General features: G+C 40.0%; 1 protein-coding gene and 1 long non-coding RNA gene across 3 annotated transcripts in view; one reads left to right on the top strand and one right to left on the bottom strand.

The window, feature by feature from the left end:
* Nucleotides 1–1,181: 1,181 nt before the first annotated feature.
* On the top strand, nucleotides 1,182–3,658 carry LOC129408165 (uncharacterized). 2 transcript variants are annotated; one of them, XR_008631858.1, is made up of 3 exons: nucleotides 1,182–2,465; nucleotides 2,549–2,618; nucleotides 3,298–3,658. It is a non-coding gene; the product is annotated as an uncharacterized LOC129408165 (long non-coding RNA). The 2 variants fall into 2 exon arrangements; XR_008631857.1 differs by lacking the exon at nucleotides 1,182–2,465 and having other exon boundaries at nucleotides 2,477–2,618.
* Nucleotides 3,659–22,239: 18,581 nt separating this feature from the next.
* The window catches only part of LOC110156595 (serine/threonine-protein kinase H1-like), a 59,375-nt gene continuing 58,861 nt past the window's right edge, over nucleotides 22,240–22,753 (bottom strand). Inside the window, exon 4 of the mRNA XM_055151244.1 lies at nucleotides 22,240–22,497. Within this exon, the coding sequence (XP_055007219.1) occupies nucleotides 22,240–22,497 (258 nt within the window). The remainder of the gene's footprint in view (nucleotides 22,498–22,753) is intronic.

The following is a 22,753-nucleotide window of genomic DNA, read 5'->3' as shown; positions in this document are numbered from 1 at the left end:
TTAAAATCAGAAATGACGATAATGACAGTGGTGTTACACTAGTAGAGTCACTTTCTCTCTCAGCCAATGCCATTCCAGACACTTACCTTTCCGAAGAGCAGCATGGCTTACCAACAATCTCTGCTATGTCCAACTCCGAGCTAAAAGACAAACAAAGAGCCGACTCAACCATCAGCCACGTGATAGCTCAAATTGAACTTGGTCAAACACCTCCACCAACTTTGAGAAAAGAACTTCCAGATCTCTCTCTTTTACTCAGAGAACTCAATCGATTGGAAATGCACAATGAGATCTTGTACAGAAAAAGGCAAGATGGAGACCAAGTGACCCATCAGCTTGTTCTTCCTGAGGAGCTCAGACCCTCGGTTCTCCAAAGTTTGCACAATGATATGGGCCACTTGGGTATTGACAGAACCCTTGATTTGGTCAGAACCCGTTTTTATTGGCCGCGTATGGCAACAGATGTTGAGCAAAAAGTCAAAACATGTGATCGCTGTATCCGTAGAAAGAGTCCCCCAGAAAAAGCAGCTAGTTTGGTCAACATTTCCACCTCACGACCGTTAGAGCTAGTCTGCATGGACTTCCTTAGTTTAGAGCCGGACAGCAGTAATACTAGTAATATCCTAGTAATGACTGATCATTTCACCAAATTTGCTCTTGCTGTGCCAACGCCAAATCAAAAGTCCAAAACAGTCGCCAGGTGCCTGTGGGATCAGTTCATCGTCCACTATGGGATACCTGAACGTTTGCATAGTGATCAGGGTCCTGATTTTGAAGCAAAACTGATCAAAGACTTGTGTGAGATCTCTGGAATAAAGAAAATACGTACTACCCCGTACCACCCAAGGGGTAATCCCGTAGAAAGATTTAACAGAACGTTACTCAGTATGTTAGGGACGCTTGAAACTAAACAAAAGTCCCATTGGAAAGAGTATGTCATGCCATTAGTTCATGCATACAATTGCACGCGCAGTGATGTGACAGGGTTTAGCCCTTATGAATTAATGTTTGGCAGAAAGCCCAGATTGCCAGTCGATCTTGCATTTGGACTTCCCTTAAACAAAAATCAGAAAATGTCCCATTCACAATATGTTCAAAGTCTTAAAACTCGTTTGGAGGAAAGCTATAGATTAGCTTCTAGAAATGCACAAAAAAAGTGGCAGACAAAAATAAAGCCAGGTTTGATCGTAAAATCACAGTCTCTGAACTTAAACCTGGGGATAGGGTTTTAGTCAGAAATGTACGACTGCGTGGCAAAAATAAACTTGCTGATAAGTGGGAAACAGATATCCATGTTGTTGAAAAGCGTGCAGGTCAGTTGCCAGTTTACACTGTAAAACCTGAATCAAAGCAAGGTCCTTCGCGAACCCTACATAGAGACCTTTTGCTTCCCTGCAGCTTTCTTCCTGTTGCCACGGTAGACATACCTGAGCCAGTACTTGTTAGTCGCCCTAAGACTCGACAAACTGCTGCCACTGAAATCACTGATCCCGACGAATCTGTTGAACTTGAAAATGATCTTTTAATCTCATGGGTTGAGGATTCCCCGTGCCAAGAGATAACCAGATTTACCACTGTACATGAATATTCAAAACCGCCGAACATGACAAACCTCCCGGATATGACGAAACCACTGAATGTGACAAAAACACTGAATGTGACAAAACCACTGGATTGGAACTTACCTGATTGTGACTTACCTGAAACCGATGCCGATGCAGACCTGGATATGGAAGAAAATGCCAATGAGGAAGATGCCAAGGAGGAAAATTCAAATGAGGATGAATCACTGGAAAACTTACCAGATGTGGAAAATACTGGAGTCGAGGGTGGAAATCCACCCCAAATTCCTGACAGATTTGAGGAAAGTGAAGCGATGAACTTACCTGAAAGTACTTCTGAGGATTCAGTTGAGGAACAAGGAAATGACTTACCTGAGGAAATGGACAATAATGATCCTATAACTACTCAACCATTGAGACGATCAGAGAGACACAGACAACCACCAATGAGATTAGACTACCCTAATTTAGGAAACCCCCTAATGACTGTTGTGAAGTCCTTGTTTCAAGGTCTGAGTACTGCTTTCTCAGACTCTCTCAATACTCAAAATGGACAGTATTGGTTAAACATGCAGCGAGACGTGCATGATATTTAACGGGGGAGGGTGTAACCCAGTAGAGTAAATGTGACATATTTTATTTAGATACACTCATTTTATTTTGAAAAACGTTTATTTTGGTAAGAGGAAGTGTGATCCTCTAGCTCTCTCTTGACTTCCTGTTTGTCAGTCACGTTGGGTGATAATGACCTTCTTATTTGTTGAGAATAATTAAGACCCGCCTTCTCAAGACGCGATCTCAGAGTTAAGTTAGTTCTTCGTTCTTTTACGCTCTGGACGCAGATGCGAGAGGCTGTGTGTGTGATGACCACTTTTGTTTTTGCTAAGCTAAATGATTATTTCGGTGAGTGTATGTAAATAGAATTTGATGTAAATATGGTACGAGATTTAAATGCTAACAGGGAAATGTTTATATGCTATTTTAAGTTGAATCCATGTGTGAACCTGAAGGGCTGTGACGGTGTCTGTCCCATGTTCATGCTAACACATCATCTTGGTGAGTCTACACGTGTTACCGATCTAATATGGTAAAAAATATGCTAGCGCGATGCTAATCGCGATGCTAATGCTAATCGCGAGTGGTAAACTACTACTTGAAATCAATGTAAAACCAATCTGTACTTGTTTTATTGTAATCTAAAGTGATATTTCAGATGACAACAAAGGTCACTACACTTTTATTTAATTTCACCCTGTTTTATGGTGAAGTGTAACACTAATTTGGTGTTTTATGTAAAAGAAAGTAATTCAATGTTAAACCAGCAAGGGTTTACAGATTCAGTGGAAGTATAGAGATACTATTATCTGTTTGATAATACAAATAATTGATTGATTTTCATTTATAAAAGCTTAAATAAGGTTTAAAAGGTAATAATTTAATTGGATTAAAATATTAATAAGATGTCATGGTTAATATGTTCAAAAAGATTAAAAGAACAATTCATTTTATTGTTATTACATGGGTTAAAAACAAATTCATGTGCAGCAATGATAGATTTGAATTAACAGAAATGAACACATACATGTATGTTCTGATATAACTATGGAGTTATATTATTTGATATTTTGAGTAAAAAAAAACAAAAAACAAAGCTATAGCTACTTGATTGTGAGAATAAATTAATGGAATTGGATTTCAGATAGCCGTATACTATAATACTGTTATTGTTGTACAGGCTAGGTTTTTTGTGTGTGTGACGATTAAGAAGACAAAGACAAGACTGGATCTGGATTCTTCTTTGGAGGAAACGGCGAGCCTGTCCCAGAACCCAGAACTGAGAACTGAGAGCAACCTTCTTCTCTGCTCTTCTTATCGAACTCATCACGTGGTAACCACTCAAACTACCACAGCGAGGATCCTGTTGGAACATTGACTGTGACTATACTGACTGAATATACTGAGCTCAGTAGGACTAAGGGTGAATTATGGTGCACAACTGAATGTAAACATAGATTGCCGGCTGTTCATTTGTAACAAATTTTATAATTTTTATTTTTATTTAAATTTTCTATCCAATACAAATCAAGCTTGCTCAATCTCTGTCTCCAGCCATCTCATTTACTCTCGCACTATTATTCCTATTGTAGTCCTTGAGAACCTAGTGCCTGGACCAAACTACTAGATTACTTTATTATACTATCTCGGGGTACATTACAGATAGAAAAAGAAAGTGTATACAAAATATTCCATATGCTACTACGAGAATAGTAGTAGTAGTAGTTAGTAGTAGTAGTAGTAGCACTAATAGTAGTAGTAGTAGTAGTAGTATTTAGGTCGAAAAGTTTGCCTTAAAAGTAGCTCCTGTGGTGACTCTTGAAGTTTTCAGATTTTTCCAAATGGATCACCTCATCGTATGGCAACATAGTAGTAGTAGCAGTAGTGGTAGTAGTAGTAGCAGTAGTAGTAGCACTAATAGTAGTAGTAGTAGCAGTATTTAGGTCCCAAAACTTCGCAGTAAAATAGCTCCTGTGAGTCACATTGAACTTTTCCGACTTCGCCAAACGGATCACATCACCATATGGCAACATAGTAGTAGTAGTAATTGTAGTAATAGTAGTAATAGTAGTAGTAGTAGTAGTAGTAAAAGTAGTAGTAGCAGAAGTAGTAATAGTATTTAGCTCCCAAAACTTCGCAGTAAAAGTAGCTCCTGTGAGTCACCTTTGAACTTTTCCGACTTCGCCAAACGGATCACCTCATCGTATGGTAACACAGTAGTAGTAGTAGTAGTAGTAGTAGTAGTAGTAGTAGTAGTAGTAGTAGAGTAGTAGTAGTAGTAGTATTTAGGTCCCAAAACTTCATAGTAAAAGTAGCTCCTGTGAGTCACATTTGAACGTTTCCAACTTCTCCAATGGATCACTGCACCGTACGGCAAAGTAGTAGTAGTAGTAGTAGTGGTAGCAGTAGTAGTAACAGAAGTAATCGTAGTAATAGTAGTAGTAGTATTTAGGTCCCAAATCTTTGCCTTAAAAGTAGCTCCTGTGAGTCCCCCTTTCTGATTTCTTCAAACAAATCACCTCATCGTACGGCAACGTAGGTATAGTTGTAGTCGTAGTAATAGTAGTAGTAGTAGTAGTAGTATTTAGGCCTCATAACTTCGCAGTAAAAGTAGCTCCTGTGAGTGACTCTTGAACTTTTGTGATTTCTCCGAGCGGATCACCTCACGGTTCGGCAGCATCAGGAGCTGATCTCGTTACAAACTCTTCTTATTCACTTTAATATCCCAAATTTCACTTCCTCCTCTTCAGAAAATATAATAGCTCGAACGTCTTTTTCCAATCTTTTTTCACTATACCCCTGAGTGGCATTTTAAAGCAGAGGAGCTCTCACTTATAATGGTCCAATTGGTCACGAAGGAGCGCTAAGATAATAAAGTCATATATTTTCCATTACTCTTGGTTTTTAAAATGAATTTGAAATCTCGGGCTTTGTAAATTATTTAGTACCACTCGAAGGTACGCCGTGTAACTTTTCGGATGAGGCTCTGTCACTGTCTGATCTTGTTTCTATGGAGACGTCATTGCTGTGCTCAGAATGTTCCACAGTATGGCATGAAACAGCTCTACCTTTACATTTGTTCAATACATGCGGCACGAATTTCGGACTTCCGGTCACACTGCGAAGGATCCGCTGAAAAAGTGAGCATCAAACCGTTGCAAACTGTTTGATTTCTCAGTGGGATGCGTCTATTGTCAAAGTCGATCTTTTCAAGTCTTTTGAACTGTATCACTTTTGTTCCTGGTTCTGATATTGTCATATTTTAGTTTTGGGATTCGGACATCGTAATTGTGTGGTTGTTGGATCCTAACAGCAGAAAACAGCTTGAGAAATGGGCTTCGGAAGTTTGCGAACTCCATAACTGCAAAAGTGAATCAGATGTGTGTGACTGCAAACCTCCGTTCAAACAGTTTCTCTTCCCAACAGGAATTGAAAAATAGTGAAAGGCGAAGGCGATGGGCAGGATTGATCCACAGGAAGGACGAAAAAGGAAACCTTTGGCTGCCTAAGAAATCATCCTGAGTTTGAAGCAAACATTTTGTATCCATCAAAGCAAAATCCCGATCTCTCACTCAACCTTGGTTACAAATTTAAAAAAGTCAACGCCAAAGCAAAAGGGACCAGCTGTTCATCAAGAAACACCTTCCACTGCAAAGAGACCAAGACGTCATGTTGCTGTAAAACCACAAGAACAAGAAAGTGCAGCTCAGCCTGTTTGTCTTCTGCACCTCTCGCTTTAACAAATGAGATTTTGCAGCCAAAGGTTTCCTTTTTCGTCCGTCCTGTGGATCAGTACTGCCCATCGCCTTCGCCTTTCACTATCTTTCTATTCCGTTGGGAAGGGAAACAGTTTGAACAGAGGTTTGCAGTCACACACATCTGATTCCCTTTTGCAGAAGTCACAATCTTCCGAAGCCCATTTTCCGCTGTTAGGACATCGAACAATTACACAATTACGATGTCCGAATCCCAAAACTACAATATGACAATATCAGAACCAGAAACAAAAGTGATATGGTTCAAAAGACTTGAAAAGATCGACTTTGACAATAGACGCGTCCCACTGGGAAATCAAACATGGCGATTTGATGCTCACTTTTTCGAAGGATCCTTCCCAGTATGTATTGCACGATGACCGAAAGTCCGAAATACAAATACACAGACGTGACTTGACTGTCATCACTTCAGATCCTTTTTTTTTTACTGAATAGAAGAAACATTGATTGAGATGTTGGACTTTTGCGCCACACACGCAACAAACTGAACAAATACTAAACCAGGACTGACCCAGGACTGATTCCAGGACTGAACCAGGACTGATTCCAGGACTGAACCAGGACTGAACTAGAACTAAACCAGGACTAAACCAGAACTGAACCAGGACTCACTGTCGGGAAGGGCTCGGAGATGTGCCCGTGTAGACCGCCGGGTGACCGCAGGCGAAAGGACCGGCGCAGAACTGTCGCCAGATCACTTTTTGCGGACACTCTGCTCCACGGGCTCGGGGTTCTCTCTCTCTCTTAAGTCCAAGATTAGTCCTGGTTTAGTCCTGATTTAGTCCTGACCCGCCCGTGTGTAATTACTACCCGCCCATAAAACTCCAGAACGTTAAAACCCGCCCATTTCAGCAACTATGTCCCCGTTCCCTGTACCCGACCCGGTGCAGGACTGTGCTGTGAGTGGACTCGCCTCTCCACAGATCTGACCTGTTACTTGGCTTGGATACTTGCTTGTCCCCATGGAGATACATACATTTACGTTTATTTTTATTTATTTTTTATTGCTTATTTATTGCTCTTATCTTTTTTTATCGTTGGTCCTCGAGGAACAAATTTAGTTTCTTACCTTGAATCTTGAACGTTTAAAGCCATACTGCGGAACATTACGGGCATGGCAACGGAATTCAAAAGCGTATTACCACTTGTCGGCAGTTTTTTTTTTTAATGAATCTGCTTCTGAATTAAATGTGAAAACCATGTACACTAAAAATATGTACTGAAATTTGACTCTTACTACATAAAAAAACTAAACTTCAGCAAGCGCAAAATGAGTCAATATATTTTCAGTTTTATTTCAAATTCCCAATTCAGCTCTCCACCTGCTCCCAGATAAAGATAATTAAAAAAAAAAGCAGAGTCTAAACACTATTGAATGCGAGAAAAGGTCCTTATTGCCTGTTGAATGGGCCCAGTATTGACCCGTCGTGTTCCCAAACAACAGAAACAGCAAAGAGGGAAGAGCGGCTAAAGAAAGCAATTTACCAAACCAAATAAGCATCTGTGTCTGTCTCTGGTCCAAACGCCGAGGCTCTGCGCGGGTAATCGAGCCCAGAGTGAAATAATGTCCACCCACAACGGCCCACGGCGGGGAAGTCTGTCTGATCTGCTCATGTTTGAGAGAAGGAGAGTAGGGAGCATTATACGGCGTTAACGGGGGAAACAGGGAGAGAGGAGTTCAAACAGGGTTAAAAGTCCAAAAAACAATGGAATCGAAAAGGTTTTTTTTAAAAAAAAAAGTAGAATATTCAGTCTTTATTTAACATACAGTATGTTAAAGATGATCTACTGCTAAAACTACTACTACTACTACTACTACTACTACTACTACATACAGCTACTACTACTACTACTACAGCTACTACTACTACTACTACGCTACTACTACTACTAGACTAGCTAATACTACTACTACAACAACTACTACTATTACTACAACTACTACTGCTACTACTACAACAACAGCTACTACTACTACTACTACTACTACTACTACTACTACTACGCTAGCTACTACTACTACAACTACTACTACTACTACTACTACTACTACTACTACTACTAGCTACTACTACTACTACTACGCTACTACTACTACTACTAGCTACTACTACTACTGCACTACTACTACTACTACTACTACTACTACTACTACGCAGCTACTACTACTGCAGCTACTACTACTACTACTACTACTACTACTAGCACTACTACTACTACTACTACTACTACTACTACTACTACTACTACTACTACTACTACTAGCTACTGCTACTACTACTACTACTACTACTACTACTACTAGCTACTACTACTACTACTACTACTACTACTACTACTGCTACTACTACTACTACTGCTACTACTACTACTACTACTACTACTACAGCTACTACTACTACTACTACTACTACTACTACTACTACTACTACTACTACTACTACTACTACTACTACTACTACAGCTACTACTACTACTACTACTACTACTACAGCAGCTACTACTACTACTACTACTACTACTACTACTGCAGCTACTACTACTACTACTACTACTACTACTACTACTACTACTGCAGCTACTACTACTACTACTACTACTACTACTACTACTACTACTACTACTACTACTACTACTACTACTACTACTACTGCAGCTACTACTACTACTACTACTACTACTACTACTACTACTACTACTACTACTAGCAGCTACTACTACTACTACTACTACTACTACTACTACTACTACTACTACTACTACTACTACTACTACTACTACTAGCAGCTACTACTACTACTACTACTACTACTACTGCAGCTACTACTACTACTACTACTACTACTACTACTACTACTACAGCAGCTACTACTACTACTGCAGCTACTACTACTACTACTACTACTACTACTACTACTACTACTACTACTACTACTACTACAGCTACTACTACTACTACTACTACTACTACTACAGCAGCTACTACTACTACTACTACTACTACTACTACTACTACTACTACTACTACTACTACTACTACTACTACAGCAGCTACTACTACTACTACTACTACTACTACTACTAGCAGCTACTACTACTGCAGCTACTACTACTACTACTACTACTACTACTACTACTACTGCAGCTACTACTACTACTACTACTACTACTACTACTACTACAGCTACTACTACTACTACTACTACTACTACTACTACTACAGCAGCTACTACTACTACTACTACTACTGCAGCTACTACTACTACTACTACTACTACTACTACTACTGCAGCTACTACTACTACTACTACAGCAGCTACTACTGCAACTACATCAATTACTCCTACTACTCAATCAATTAGTACTACTACTACATCTGTGTAATATTTTCCCTGTTGATGACGCTGCATAAAAATCTTAAACTCGTCACATTAGTTGTTTAATCAGTGCGACGCTCGACAACCACAAAAGTCACACAGTGGCCCTTTAATCCTCCACTTCTCACAATATCACACAGTATTTCGGGCCTCTGGAGACGGTCCCTCGCCCGGCTGCCTCTGGTCTGTTGATCCTCTCTGCAAAGCCGGTTCTCTGGTGAGTTTAAAGCTTATGTCTTGCTTCGTGAACACTAAATGATTTCTTCAACCATCGCCGCAGATAAAAAACTATATTCCCCCCATTGTGCTGAGAGGGTCCGACGGAAACTCACACTGCTTATGTCCTCATGCCGCTGTTTCGGACGCTATCCCATCACTGGACTTTTCTGTTTGGCCTTGTAAAAGACTATAGAAAAATATATATATCGACCTGAAATGAAAAAAAAAACGCAAGTTAGAAATTCATTTTTAAGGTGCTGGAAAATCAGATTTGGCCCCAAGCGATGCAGTTACAGCAGCGATCCAGGTCGGCACAGGCAGGTGGTGAGTGTGAGGTGCAGTTTTTGAAGTTTAGAGTTTTTGGGTTAAAGGAGGTAATGGAAGGAAAGGTAAAAGTTTCAATCTTTCACTGTGTTATAACATTGTCCAGCTTGTACAGGAATGTTAGGGTAAGATATAGTTTTGAAATTCGTACTAGATCGTTATAACTTCCTTATAGATTTGTATATACCGTATTTTTCGGACTATAGGCGAGTTTCATTGTTGACAAAAGTGCATGCTGGGAATTATTTTGGTCGGCGGCAAGAAACACTAATTCAACATGACGGACGGAGCGAGAAAGCACGTAAAGGGTTATTTATCCACTCTAACGGCAGAGGACCCAAGACCATTTGATCAGAAATTGGTCATAAGCATCGACGGAGCCAAATCACCCTTTTCAACCCCGACAAAAGGTGGACCAAACCAAATTTCTGGTCGGAATCGCCAACTACCTGGACAAATATTCACTTCGGCGATACTTGTGATTGGTGGAAACTCCTGGGCCATTCACAGCAGAAAAGATGAAAACCTCCAAGACTTGATGTGTTGTTGAACTTGTTGGAGTCCACGGTTTGTTAGGATCTTCTACGTTTGCTCTGCGAATGTTTGAAGGCCATTTAATTCACCGTTAGTGGTTCTTTTCACTCGGAATACGAAAAAGACATTTTCCTTCTTCCGTGCTTCTTGTGCATCCGATAATGCAGCAGGAATTTACCATTATCGGGGATAAATACACAACGTTACGCACTGTGTTTGACGCTACCGTGTTTCTTGTCTCCGACCAAAATATTTCCCAGCATGCAACGCGGGCTTTTAATAACAATGACGTCAGCTGAAACTCGCCTATAAGGAGCACTGGATTATAAAGCGCATTAAGTGAAACAAACAGACGACATTTGAGACTGATTCCTTAGCCCAGGCGTCCAAGATCCATTGGCAGATCGTGTATGAGTAATAATGTTTTAATGCAGCTTTGCGCACATTTGTTTACATTTTACAGAAATGAAACTTAAAACCACATGGCTCATTTGCATAAACTATAAGCGCAAGGAGCGGTCAGCTTTTGTCGGACTAACGGACACATAGACCTGTGGCGCATAGACCTCGACACACAGTCATAAATCAAAAACGACGGCAACAGTTTGAGTCAACGCAAAACTATACCTCGCCCTTTACTCCGCAAAACTCCTGCTTACAGTAGCCGTAATGCTCCGGCAATCCATCAAGCGGTGCGACTTCGGAGTTTACCAAAGTCGTACTAAAACATTCTGACAGATTTTTGAGCGCCGTGTACCACATAAAATCAATTTGAGGTTAGTAAGCACAACCAGAATTAATACATAAGGTGCACTGAATTATCAGGTGCACTGTCGATTTTTGAGTAAATTTAAGGATTTTATGTTCGCCTACAGTAGGTATTTTAGCCCATTTGTACCTTTTTTTCACATAATAAAGTAACATTTGTTTTGCCCCAGTACTGATATTATGAAAGCGCATCTTAAATGACTAAAATGAGCTGACAAATTAGGAAGTGCGCTGTTAGCATGCTAGTTGTTGTTAGTTTGACTGTGACAGCAAAACTCTGGCTTCTGAAAGTTGTGAAACATGCTTATAAAGTCATTGTGGTGAATAATTATGACAGAAAGTTGTTAGGAAAGTGAGGAAGATCTTTGGACCCGTGCAAACTGTTTAAAATGAACTTGTTTTGTTTTTTGTGGGGATGGGACAAGATCTCGTGAGGCAAAATTGCCACAAGACTGGACACACATGTGGACAATGATTTTGGAAGATTTGTTTTATCTGTCTTGGATTAAAAGGGTGTAACTTTTGCTGAGTAACTCCACTTAGAAGCTGAAGAAATCATCCCAACTTTGAGCAACACAAACATAGTTGGAAGCTTTAAGAAATCAAATGAACGGCTTAAAAACAGCTAAATTATTTATTAAAGTCACTAAATTTGATGCTTTAATCCGTCAAACAATCTCTGCAAAACACTTTTTACTCTTAAAATACATTTTTAAACTGGTTCTTTAGTTGTACTTAAGTTGAGTTTTTCATGTGACTTTCATTTTTACTTGAGTAACTTTTTGCCTCTGCTTCACTTTTACTTAAATCACAAAACTTACTTCAAAAACTTACTTTATTGTACTTAATCTACCATTGCTGAAAAGAGCACTGAGTAACTTGTCTAGTTCAGGGTCTACCATTTACCTGTCTACATAGAGATGTTAATTTTTTTGCCTGTAATTTTCCACAGTATGGCACATTATCTGTTTCCATGGAGACAAGCAAATGACACCACCAGCCCAGGTTACAGGCCGGATCTGTGGCTCTTCAAGGATCATGCACAGTGAGAATGTTTATTGAGTTATTTTTGAGCAAAAACATGTAACTAATTAAATGTACTAAGACCCGTTTACACTGAAATTAATCTGTGTATCACCGTATCGGAAACGATCTGCGTCCACACACGTTGTTTCTGTGTCTGCAAGCCTTTTCTATCCACACAGTTTTGAGCATATTTGTTTACATTTTACAGAAATGACAAAACTTAAAACCACGTGGCCAATTTGCATAAAGTGAGCACTCAAAAAACAGCTCGCTATTGTGTCGCTGAATGTGGTTCAACTTCTGTTGGACTAAATGACATGACTCAGTGGAATATGAGTGTTCTTTCTGTGACAGAGGGGTGTTCTGCTGATGGTGAGTCTGTTCTGTGCTTCTGTCGCGTTGGAGATGGTTCATGTTAAACTTTTCAGAGATTATACGTCTGCAGGTCGTACACACAGGCCGTATATATGAATGGACATATATTCTAGCCTCTTAGCGTTTTGGCGGTGAATTACTTTGCGACACATAAACCTACATCAGCGTATCAGCGTTTTCAGGCGTCCACATCGTTCCGTCTCCGGAGCCGTTTTCAATCGGATTAGTGTGGACGAACACTGCATCCACAACTTGAATACATACTAGTGTGGATGTGGCCTAAATGTATTAAATGTACATACTCTGGAACATTAGAGGTAAAAACAATAGTATGATATACTTTTTATTTGTACATGGACAGTGCACAACAATATCTAAACCAAGACAGAAGTCATAAGAAAGATGCTGCTGCCAAATTACAGGATGAATGTTCACTTACACTTGTAGGACGTGAGCAGGTTGGTGGAAATACTGAGAGTACAGATTCAGTCTATATAGATAAATTGACCAAAAATACATACATTAAAACAGATATTACTGAGGGTCACAGTGTTGAAATCCGATTCTCAAAACAACATACACAAGACACAAAACTTTATACACTCTTAGGCTGCGTTCAGACTGCAGCCTGAAGTGACCCAAATCCGATTTTTTGGCTTCTATGTGACCTGTATCTGATCTTTTAATGACAGATCAGATTTGACGTCGTCGTGTCCTCCAGTGCACATGCGGGACACTTTCTGTTCACACAGGGGATCGAATACAAGTTGCATTTTATTGGAAATGTGAACGACCTCGCAAAAACATCGGATTTCACAAAAAAATCTGAATTGAGCATTAAGCCCTGCAGTCTGAACGTAGCCTTAGCCTCTTCTACCCTCTATTAAAGCCCAACATTTGCACACACAAACACTGGACATTCTACAAACTCATCCATAATGTGTACAGACTTGTTTAGAGATCAGCCACTCCTTTGTCTCAATAAAATAATAAGATAATAAGATAATAAGCATCTGACAGACCGGACAACCCACCAAAAAAATTTATTTAGTGGCGTCCTTTTCTATCGTCAAGTCCTCATTTTCTAGTGCACGAACTAAAAGAAATTTAAACAAAATACAATCCAAAATACACGGTGATGTTAAAAATTAAACAGCTGTAATGTTACATAACTCACATTTCGACCAAATCATTCTCCATAAACCATTTGCTGTTATATTGTGGCTTGTTTTCCCACAGAGTATAGACTGCAGCCATCTGTTTCATTGCTCTTCAGGTTGTTTCCTTGTTGCATCAGCCCGTTGCAGTCTCGTGTCACTTCTACACACACAGCTCTGCCCTCCTGAAACCTCCAGCCTATTGTTTATTATCGACAAAAACACTTTCACATTCAATTATAGAAATGCACAATTGCATTTGCACAATTAAGTAACCCTTAAACTTTTATGGTAGAGGGTCTGCTACCTGCTCGTCTCCATGGAGATATTGTCGTTTTGCCTCAATAATTCCACAGTATAAGTAATTTATACATTTGGTAATCACACACAAACACACACAAAGTAAAAAAGTAATCTCCATAGACTGAAAATGAATGGTGTTCCACAGTACAGCATTAACGATCTTGCATGTAATTAATTTCACATGTTTACATTTCTAAAACATTAATTGAAAAACACTGAGGGATTACACAGATTTAAGACCACATGGTATATAAAAGAAAGTGCCACTATTTCAAGTACAAAATCACATTCTGCGGTACGGAAGCCCTTAGCGGCAACGAAAAAAAAAAAGGCACATCATTCGGAATCCATTTTCTAATTTTTTTTATTTTTTTCCCCAACACCTCAAAAAAATGTGTTTCTTGTCTTTCTTTTCTTTTTCTTTCTTTTTATTTTTTTTGCACAAATAACTAATTTTTTTTTTTTTACTGATTTTTAATTATTTGTATAATAATATACTGGGGGAAAAATATGTGTTTGTGCAAAAAAAAAAAAAAAAAAAAAAAAAAAATAAATAATAATAATAATAATTGACTTGGTGCAAAAAAAAAAAAAAAAAAAAAAAAAAAAAAAATATGCCTGTTTTTTTTTGTTTTTTTTTTTACACCAACAGCACCCCCCCAAAAAAATGTGTCTCAAAAAAATGTGTCTCTTGTCTTTCTTTTCTTTTTCTTTCTTCCTTTCTTTTTTTTTATACATATATTTTTTTTATCAGCCACATAAACAGTAAAAAAAATATGTGTTTGTGCAAAAAATTAGATAAAAAATAAATTAATAATAATAATGATAATAATAATAATAATAATAATAATAATAATAATAATAATAACTTGGTGCAAAAAAAAAAAAAAAGATGTGCCTTTTTTTTTTTTTTTTTTTTTTTTTTTACACTTTCTGTTCAGGACTTCCATATTATTGTCTAAATCGGTCTTAAGTATCAAGTCTATTCCTTGGTATCGAAATTGAGTCTGAAATGTTTGTATTATAACCTTAGACAAAAGACAACACAGTTTTGCCCTTCGGAAACCGTCGCTTCTATTGTTTACTACGGACAAAACCACTTTCAAATTCTCTTCCATGTAAAACTAAAACAACACAGGGATTAAGAGCAGAAATCTCCAGAGTCTGAACATGAATGGACTTCTCTACACTGGCCACTCAACGCTTTGTGACAATGGCATTAGTCAAAACAGAAATTAGTCAGACATCAGAGCAGAAGAGACAGGCCGCTCGGAAAGATAACAGCTCCCAATATGAACCAAAGAGAAAAAATGATTTGGTTTAATTCAATTGACGGCAGGTTTTTATCACTCCGAGCGCCGCCTTTGTTTTGCGTGCGGTGTGGAGAATATAAATGTAAAATAAATGGTATTTTCTTGTGTGTTTGATAAGCTACGGCGTGTTGTGGAGGCGCTGGCAGAGAAACAAAGAAGCTGGATTCTCTCAGATGGAAAAGCACTGATTTTGGGGTGGCAGTAGTAGTAGTAGTAGTAGTAGTAGTTGTAGTAGTAGTGGCAGTAGTAATAGTACTTTGAGAGTTGTTTTTCAAATGTAAAGTTCAATATAAATAAAATCTATCAAAGGAAATCCACCAAGACACTGGGAGAACATGCAAACTCAGGACTTGGTAGAAGTATTAGTCGTAGTAGTGGTAGAACTGTGTTTTTTGGACTATAAGTTGCACTTTTTTCATGATTTGCGTGTTTCCTGTACCACTGTCACTTCGCTCTACTGCGCATCAGAGTCCTGAGTCCTGAGTCCTGAGTCCTTGAGGGCAGGTTTTAACGTTATGGAATTTTACAGGCGGGTATGTCGGCGGGCAGTAATTACAAACCGGACAGGTCAGGACTAAATCAGGACTAAGGATCAGGGCTCAGGATTTAGGACTAAATCCCCCTGGACTTCCAGGTCCAGGCCTAGGGGTTAGTCCTGGGTTTAGTCTGGGTTAGTAGTCCTAGGTTTAGTCCCCTGGAGTCTAAGTCCTGGTAGTCTTAGTCCTAGGGTTAGTCCGGTTTCAGTCCTGGGTTAGTTTGGTTAGTCCTGGTTTAGTCCTTTTCCTGGTTCCTGGGTAGTCCTAGGTTGGGTTAGTCCTGGTTTAGTCCTAGGTTTAATCCTGGTTAGTCCTGGTTAGTCCTGGTTAGTCCTGTCCTGGTTTAGTCAGTCCTGGTTTAGTCCTGGTAGTTGGTTTAGTCCTGGGTTAGTCCTGGTTAGTCCTGGTTTAGTCCTGGTTCAGTCCTGGGTTAGTCCTAGGTTAGTCCTGGTTCAGTCCTGGGTTAGTCCTAGGTTTAGTCCTGGTTTAGTCCTCCTGGTTCAGTCCTGGTTTAGTCCTGGTTAGTCCTGGTTTAGTCCTGGTTCAGTCCTGGTTTAGTCCTGGTTTAGTCCTGGTTAGTCCTCCTGGTTCAGTCCTGGTTTAGTCCTGGTTCAGTCCTGGTTCAGTCCTGGTTAGTCCTGGTTTAGTCCTGGTTTCCTGGTTAGTCCTGGTTCAGTCCTGGTTCAGTCCTGGTTCAGTCCTGGTTTAGTCCTGGTTCAGTTCCTGGTTCAGTCCTGGTTCAGTAGTCCTGGTTCCTGGTTCAGTCCTGGTTCCTAGTCCTGGTTCCCTGGTTCAGTCCTGGTTCCTGGTAGTCAAGTCCTGGTTCAAGTCCAGCAGTCTTGATCAGTGTTTCTTTCTGCTCAGTAAATAATTCCTGTGAAGTGATGACAGTCGAGTCGCATCTGTGAATTCGTATTCGTACTGAAGAAAGTGAAACCGTTTCATTTCATTTCGAGTGTAATTCTTGAAGTAACTTTTCAATTCAGATGAGTTTAATGCCATACTGTGGAACATACCAATAAGAGCAGTCACATCTCCATAGAAGAAGGTCAGTGCTCCACCGAGAAAGTTACATAGTGCACCTTTAATTCTTTTTCTTTCTTTTTGTTTTTCATCTGATATAATGTTGTAATTTTAAGACTTATTTTTAGTCAAGTTAAATGACTAAAAGTACTTTATTATTTTAGTTTTTAATCAGTCTTGGCCCATTGCATAATTAGTCTGACTCTAGAATTTGTTTAGTTCTGATTTAATCCTTATTAAGACCTAATTTAGTCCTGGTTTAGTCTTGATTTAGTCCTGGTTTAGTCTTGATTTAGTCCTGGTTTAGTCCTGATGTAGTCCTGGTTTAGACCTGATTTAGTCCTGGTTTAGACCTGATTTAGTCCTGGTTTAGTCCTGGTTTAGTCCTGATTTAGTCCTGGTTTAGACCTGATTTAGTCCTGGTTTAGGTCTGGTTTCCTGGTTTAGACCTGATTTAGTCCTGGTTTAGTCCTGGTTTAGACCTGATTTAGTCCTGGTTTAGACCTGATTTAGTCCTGGTTTCCTCTTGATTTAGTCCTGGTTTCCTCTTGATTTAGTCCTGGTTTAGGCTTGATTTAGTCCTGGTTTAGACCTGATTTAGTCCTGGTTTCCTCTTGATTTAGTCCTGGTTTAGACCTGATTTAGTCCTGGTTTCCTCTTGATTTAGTCCTGGTTTAGACCTGATTTAGTCCTGGTTTAGACCTGATTTAGTCCTGGTTTCCTCTTGATTTAGTCCTGGTTTCGTCCTGATTTAGTCCTGGTTTAGTCCTGATTTAGGTTTCCTGGTTTCCTGATTTAGTCCTGGTTTAGACCTGATTTGTCCTGGTTTCCTCTTGATTTAGTCCTGGTTTCCTTGATTTAGTCCTGTTTCCCTTGTTTAGTTTAGTCCTGGTTAGTCTGATTTAGTCCTGGTTTTCCTGATTTAGTCCTGGTTTAGACCTGATTTAGTCCTGGTTTCCTGATTTAGTCCTGGTTTAGATTTAGTCCTGGTTTAGTCCTGATTTTTACCTGCCTGATTTCTGATTTAGTCCTGGTTTATAGACCTGATTTAGTCCTGGTTTAGTCTCTGGTTTAGATTTAGTGGTTTAGATCTTGAATTTAGTCCTGGTTTAGTCCTGATTTAGGTTTCTTTGATTTAGTCCTGGTTTAGACCTGATCCTTTTCTGATTTAAGTCCTGGGTTGATTTTCCTGGTTTCGTCCTGATTTTGGGTCCATAATGTTAATATCTTTTCCTTTAAATTGTGGAAAATGAGAAACCTGTCTGTTCCTGCAGGTTTCTCACTTCTGCACCGGAGCCTAAAAAGAGCGGAGCACTTAGGTATAATTTGACCGCTGCTTTGACACCTCTCCTGCTGTAATTACTGCAGTTTCACAGATATATTTGGCTCTGACTGTTCACATCCGGACATAATATAAGACCTGCTGTAGGTGGACAGGTTCCTCCGTGTTATAAATGGAAACATATTCATTACTGCATTGAATTTAAGCTTAAAAGCAGCTCATTATATAGAAATTATACTAACTGGAGCTATAAAAAAAACATCTGAAATATACTGGAATAAAATGATGATCAAAAAGTCACATTAAAAACCCTGTACCCAATTTTTCACGAGTATAAGCAGCTCTTCAGGTCAAAATAAGTCTGCTGCTTGCCTCAAATTATAAAGTGTTTTACTGTCGGGTAATGAGGAAGTGCACATTTGCATGCTAGTTGGAACTCGCTTTACCGGTACGGCAAAACTTGCTCTGGAAAGTAGCAAAAAAGGCTTAAAAAACTCATCACAGTGAATAATTAGGACGTTCAGAATACATAGAGGAATAATTTTGCAAACTGTTTGAAGGGAGAGTCTGGAATTTTGGACATAGGACATAGGAGCCAGAGTGTTGGAGACGTGTGGAGACACTTTTTAAAAAATATTCCATCCCGTCCTTGTATTTGCAGAGGTCACTGGTGCTAGGCTAGTGCATGTCAATGGCCATAGTTATCCTGCCACTAAAAACAGTCTTAAAATACCCAAAGTAAAACTATTATTACTCCAGACTGTCGATGTAAATGTCTGTGTTAATAAAATAAAGTTTGAAAATAAAACTAACCTTGCATCGCATGAATCGTTGCATGTTGAGGGACTATTTTCTCATATATCAGTCCGCCACTGCTGAGCTTTCTATCAGGACGTACAACTCGCTGCTGCTGCTCAGACATAAATCCTTCAAATGCGAGGTTGATTTTACTTCTAAAATGATTCTATCAATACAGACATTCACATTAACAGTCTGGTGTAATAACAGATTTTCTTCGGGTGTTTTGTGGAGTGGGTAAGACTGTTTTTAGTGGCAGGATAACTATGGCCATTGACATGCACTAGCCTAGCACCAGTGACCTCTGCAAATACAAGGACTGGATGGAATATTTTAAAAAAAGTGTCTCCGCACGTCTCCAACACTCTGGCTCACGAGGAAATGAGGTCCTATGTCCAAAATTCCGGGCTATCCCTTTAAAATAAACTAGTTATGTTTTTCAGGTTTTCAAATAAAATTCCTTTAAAGTACCACCAGTGAGCTCTATTCATGCTTACGTCACAAAACCAGAAGACGTTTGGAAATATGTGGACGACAACTTCCTTTGGGCGCCGTTTGCCATAGCGATGCTGACAAAATCTGAGAAAACTGAGAAAATGGTGCAGAAAGAACAAAAATGTGGCTGTTTGCTGCAGGTGTTCCAATCAGAAGGAGCAGGTAGAGGGCGCTCTTGGGAAAAGGATCAAAACTCAAACACCACAGATTCCAGGCACTCCAAACAAGTAGAAAAAGTAAAAAATCGCACGAGAAAAAATATAGTTAAAAGGCTTTTATTTGAATGGCCAAAGCTGACATGTTTCGACCTTAACTGGTCTTCATCAGGGCTTAATTGCCTTTAATTAAGTTAATTAAGGCCTCAAATAAAGGCCTTTTAACTATATTTTTCCTCGTGCGATTTTTTACTTTTTCTACTTGTTTGGAGTGCCTATAATCCGTTGTGTTTAAAGGTTGTATAGAGGATTTTCCAAGGAACGAGAAATCCAGCGACTGTTTGTCCTTTTTCAAATGTTGCGCATGCGTGAAACCACCCCCCCTCCCCTACAGCTCCTACGTAGAAACGCCCTCCTCCGCCTCCTCCTTACGCCAGAAACAGGTTTGTTTACAGCCGCTGCACATGACTTGTAAACAACTAACTACAGTGTTGGTTAGGCAAGACGGAGAAGTGAGGAGCGGGGGAGCGGGTGCGGACATTTCGTGCGCGGACGAGAAGTGAGGAGCAGGGAGAAGAGCGGAGCAGGGAGAGAGAGAGAGAGAGGAGAGGAGGGAGAGGGGAGCGGTGCGCGGAGATTCCGTGCCCGAGAAGTGAGGAGGGGGGGGAAGAGCGGATCGGGAGCGGGGACAGGAGCAGGAAAGGGGTGCAGAGAAGGTTGCGCGGAGATTCCGTGCGAATGAACTAGCTACAACACGCAGCAGCAAGCGGACTCTTTCTTTGCCTTGAAAATTACGTTTTCAGACATAGGATATCGCTTTCGTGTCCTGAAAAACGTTTGTCTAGCTCTTGGAAATAAAGTACGTTTTCATAATAAGCAGAAGTTTCCTGTCCAGGAGTAATTTGTGGACCAGTGCGTCAGTCTTTAGACCCTGCGTCTGCTTCAGTCGCGCCATCGCTGGAATGAATCTTCAAGAATCACCTTAGTTTGGCTTCGCTGCTTTTCCCCTTGTCTTCTTCTTTCAGCGACCTCAAAAACGGACTTTCTTTTGCGGCGAACTGCTCCTGGATTCTTGTCGCCATTGCAACAAACTTTGTGCAACTGCGAGGAAGATATAGGTAAAAAAAAGCCGCTAAGAACTGTTGTGTTGGTGGAGTAAACAGCGTCTGTGCGTCTTGCGTCTGTGGACTGCGTGACAGACGTACGTAAACCACGTACCGGCGGCGCGCAGGCAGGTCAGTTACGCTAGAAACGTAGGGAGATTGATTGACAGCCTGTCAGCTCAACAGATAACGAGGCAGTGTCGTTATCTATTGGCAAATGTTTAGCCCCACCACGTCCAGAGTTTGATGAATTTTTATTCTCTTTTTTTTGGTCATCATAATTACAAGGCTACTGCACCTCTATAATGCTATCATTGACAACTTGAAACAAAAAAAAATCCTCCATACAACCTTTAAACTGAGAAAATGGCTTGGTTTTCTTCATCTAGATGTCGATGTTCGAGCCCGTCCCGACAGTGAGTCCTGTTTCAGTTCGAGTTTACTCTTGTTTTAGTCCTAGTTCAGTCCTGGTTTAGTCCTCCTCAGTCCTAGAATCAGTCCTAGGTTAGTCCTGGGTTAGTCCTGGTTTAGTCTTGGTTCAGTCCGTGGCGTACGCAGCGCAAAAAGTTTGATATAATCTCTGGTTAACTGCGCGAAGGAAGGAGGAAAACAACAAAAGGACGACAGCAGCAATAAGTTTTAAGAATGATGCAAAAACGATTGTGACTGTCGTGTCTGAGAAAAGTGTATAAAGTGTGTGATGAGGGATTTTACAGCCTTAAAACAGATATAATAATTGTAAAATATAAAGTTGACTACTATCGCAGGTTATTTTTAGAATGTAACCCGCTTTAAACGAGGGACCACTGTACACACATATTGTCCTGAAGTAAAATTTGAATGCCTAACTTTGTACACTAATAAATGGATAATAGTTTATGTTTTTATATATACTTTACCTCATGTCAGGCTTGTCATGGCTCTTATATTTACTCGAATTTCTTGTGACTGCTGCTAAAACTAGTAGCTCTCTGGCATTTTTTTTTGTAAAAATAGCTCAGCAGAGGAAAAAGTTTGGAGACCCCCGCTACATACATGGTCACAAAAACGGTGCCACCATGCTGAAAGCGAGGACTGAACTTCAATTCACTGGTTTATTGGAGAAATATTTCTTCCACCTAAGGAAACAGTAATTATAGCTCGTTTTGTAATCTAACTTTTTACTTACGCATTTTATTTATTGGAAGTTAGAGCTAACCTTTAAAACCAGTTTTTGTTCTCACAGCAAGTCCAATTTTCTCAGTATTAACCAAAGACTGTATAAAGACGTGGACTAAAGGAGTGTGAAGTCGTCCGTAGCGTTCAGCTCCAGTCAAATTAAGTTACAGGAATTTGGAGAACAGTTCTGTATTAGGAATCGGAATTTATTTACGAACAAAATAGCAAAATAAAAAACAGGAACACGTAGACTGGGTCAATACGAATATTTTAAGACCAAAAATGACGAGGCTTGTTTACAGTTACAGAAAGAGGCGTGACAGTTTTTTTAATGTAAAGTCATTTGGAGCCAGAGTCGGTGGAGCCGGAAGTGCGTCCATGCTCACTTCCTGTGAACCTCTCATACTGGCTGACTCCTCCTCTCTCTCCGCTCCTTCGCGCTGTTTCGTTCCCCGCTGCATCTGGAGCTGCCCCGGGACCCCCTCTGCCTCAGGTTGTGGGAGATGGGCCGGTGCAGGTTGGTGCAGGAGGAGGCGGGCGCTTCGGAGGCCACCCACGGGTGCTTCAGGGCCTGTTCCGCGGTGAGTCGAGCGCCGGGGTCCACGCGGAGAAGCCCGGAGATGAAGTCTTTGGCCTGGTTTGAGACGCAAGGCCAGGGCTGTGGACAGACGAGAGACAGTTATATGGAGTAAGAAAGCTGTCAAAAATATTCGTGCGCGTAAAATAGAAATCCGTGCGTATTTGGCTGTAGTTGCGCATAAAATAAATATTTGTAAACTCTCAAATGAGTCCAGTCGTACATAAAATATATTGTGTGTATTTTATCCATCAGAATACGAATTGAAAAATTACGACGTCATGAATTACAATCAGGAAATGAAAATTTACGATTACGCTTTCATCAGCTGAAGTGA

Source organism: Boleophthalmus pectinirostris, unplaced genomic scaffold (genome assembly GCF_026225935.1).
Source record: "Boleophthalmus pectinirostris isolate CB_2022bp ecotype Guang Dong unplaced genomic scaffold, ASM2622593v1 HiC_scaffold_15, whole genome shotgun sequence".
In the NCBI taxonomy this organism is placed as follows: Eukaryota; Metazoa; Chordata; class Actinopteri; order Gobiiformes; family Gobiidae; genus Boleophthalmus; species Boleophthalmus pectinirostris.
The sequence above is the reverse complement of the archived record's forward strand: the minus strand, read 5'-3'. Positions and strand labels throughout refer to the sequence as shown.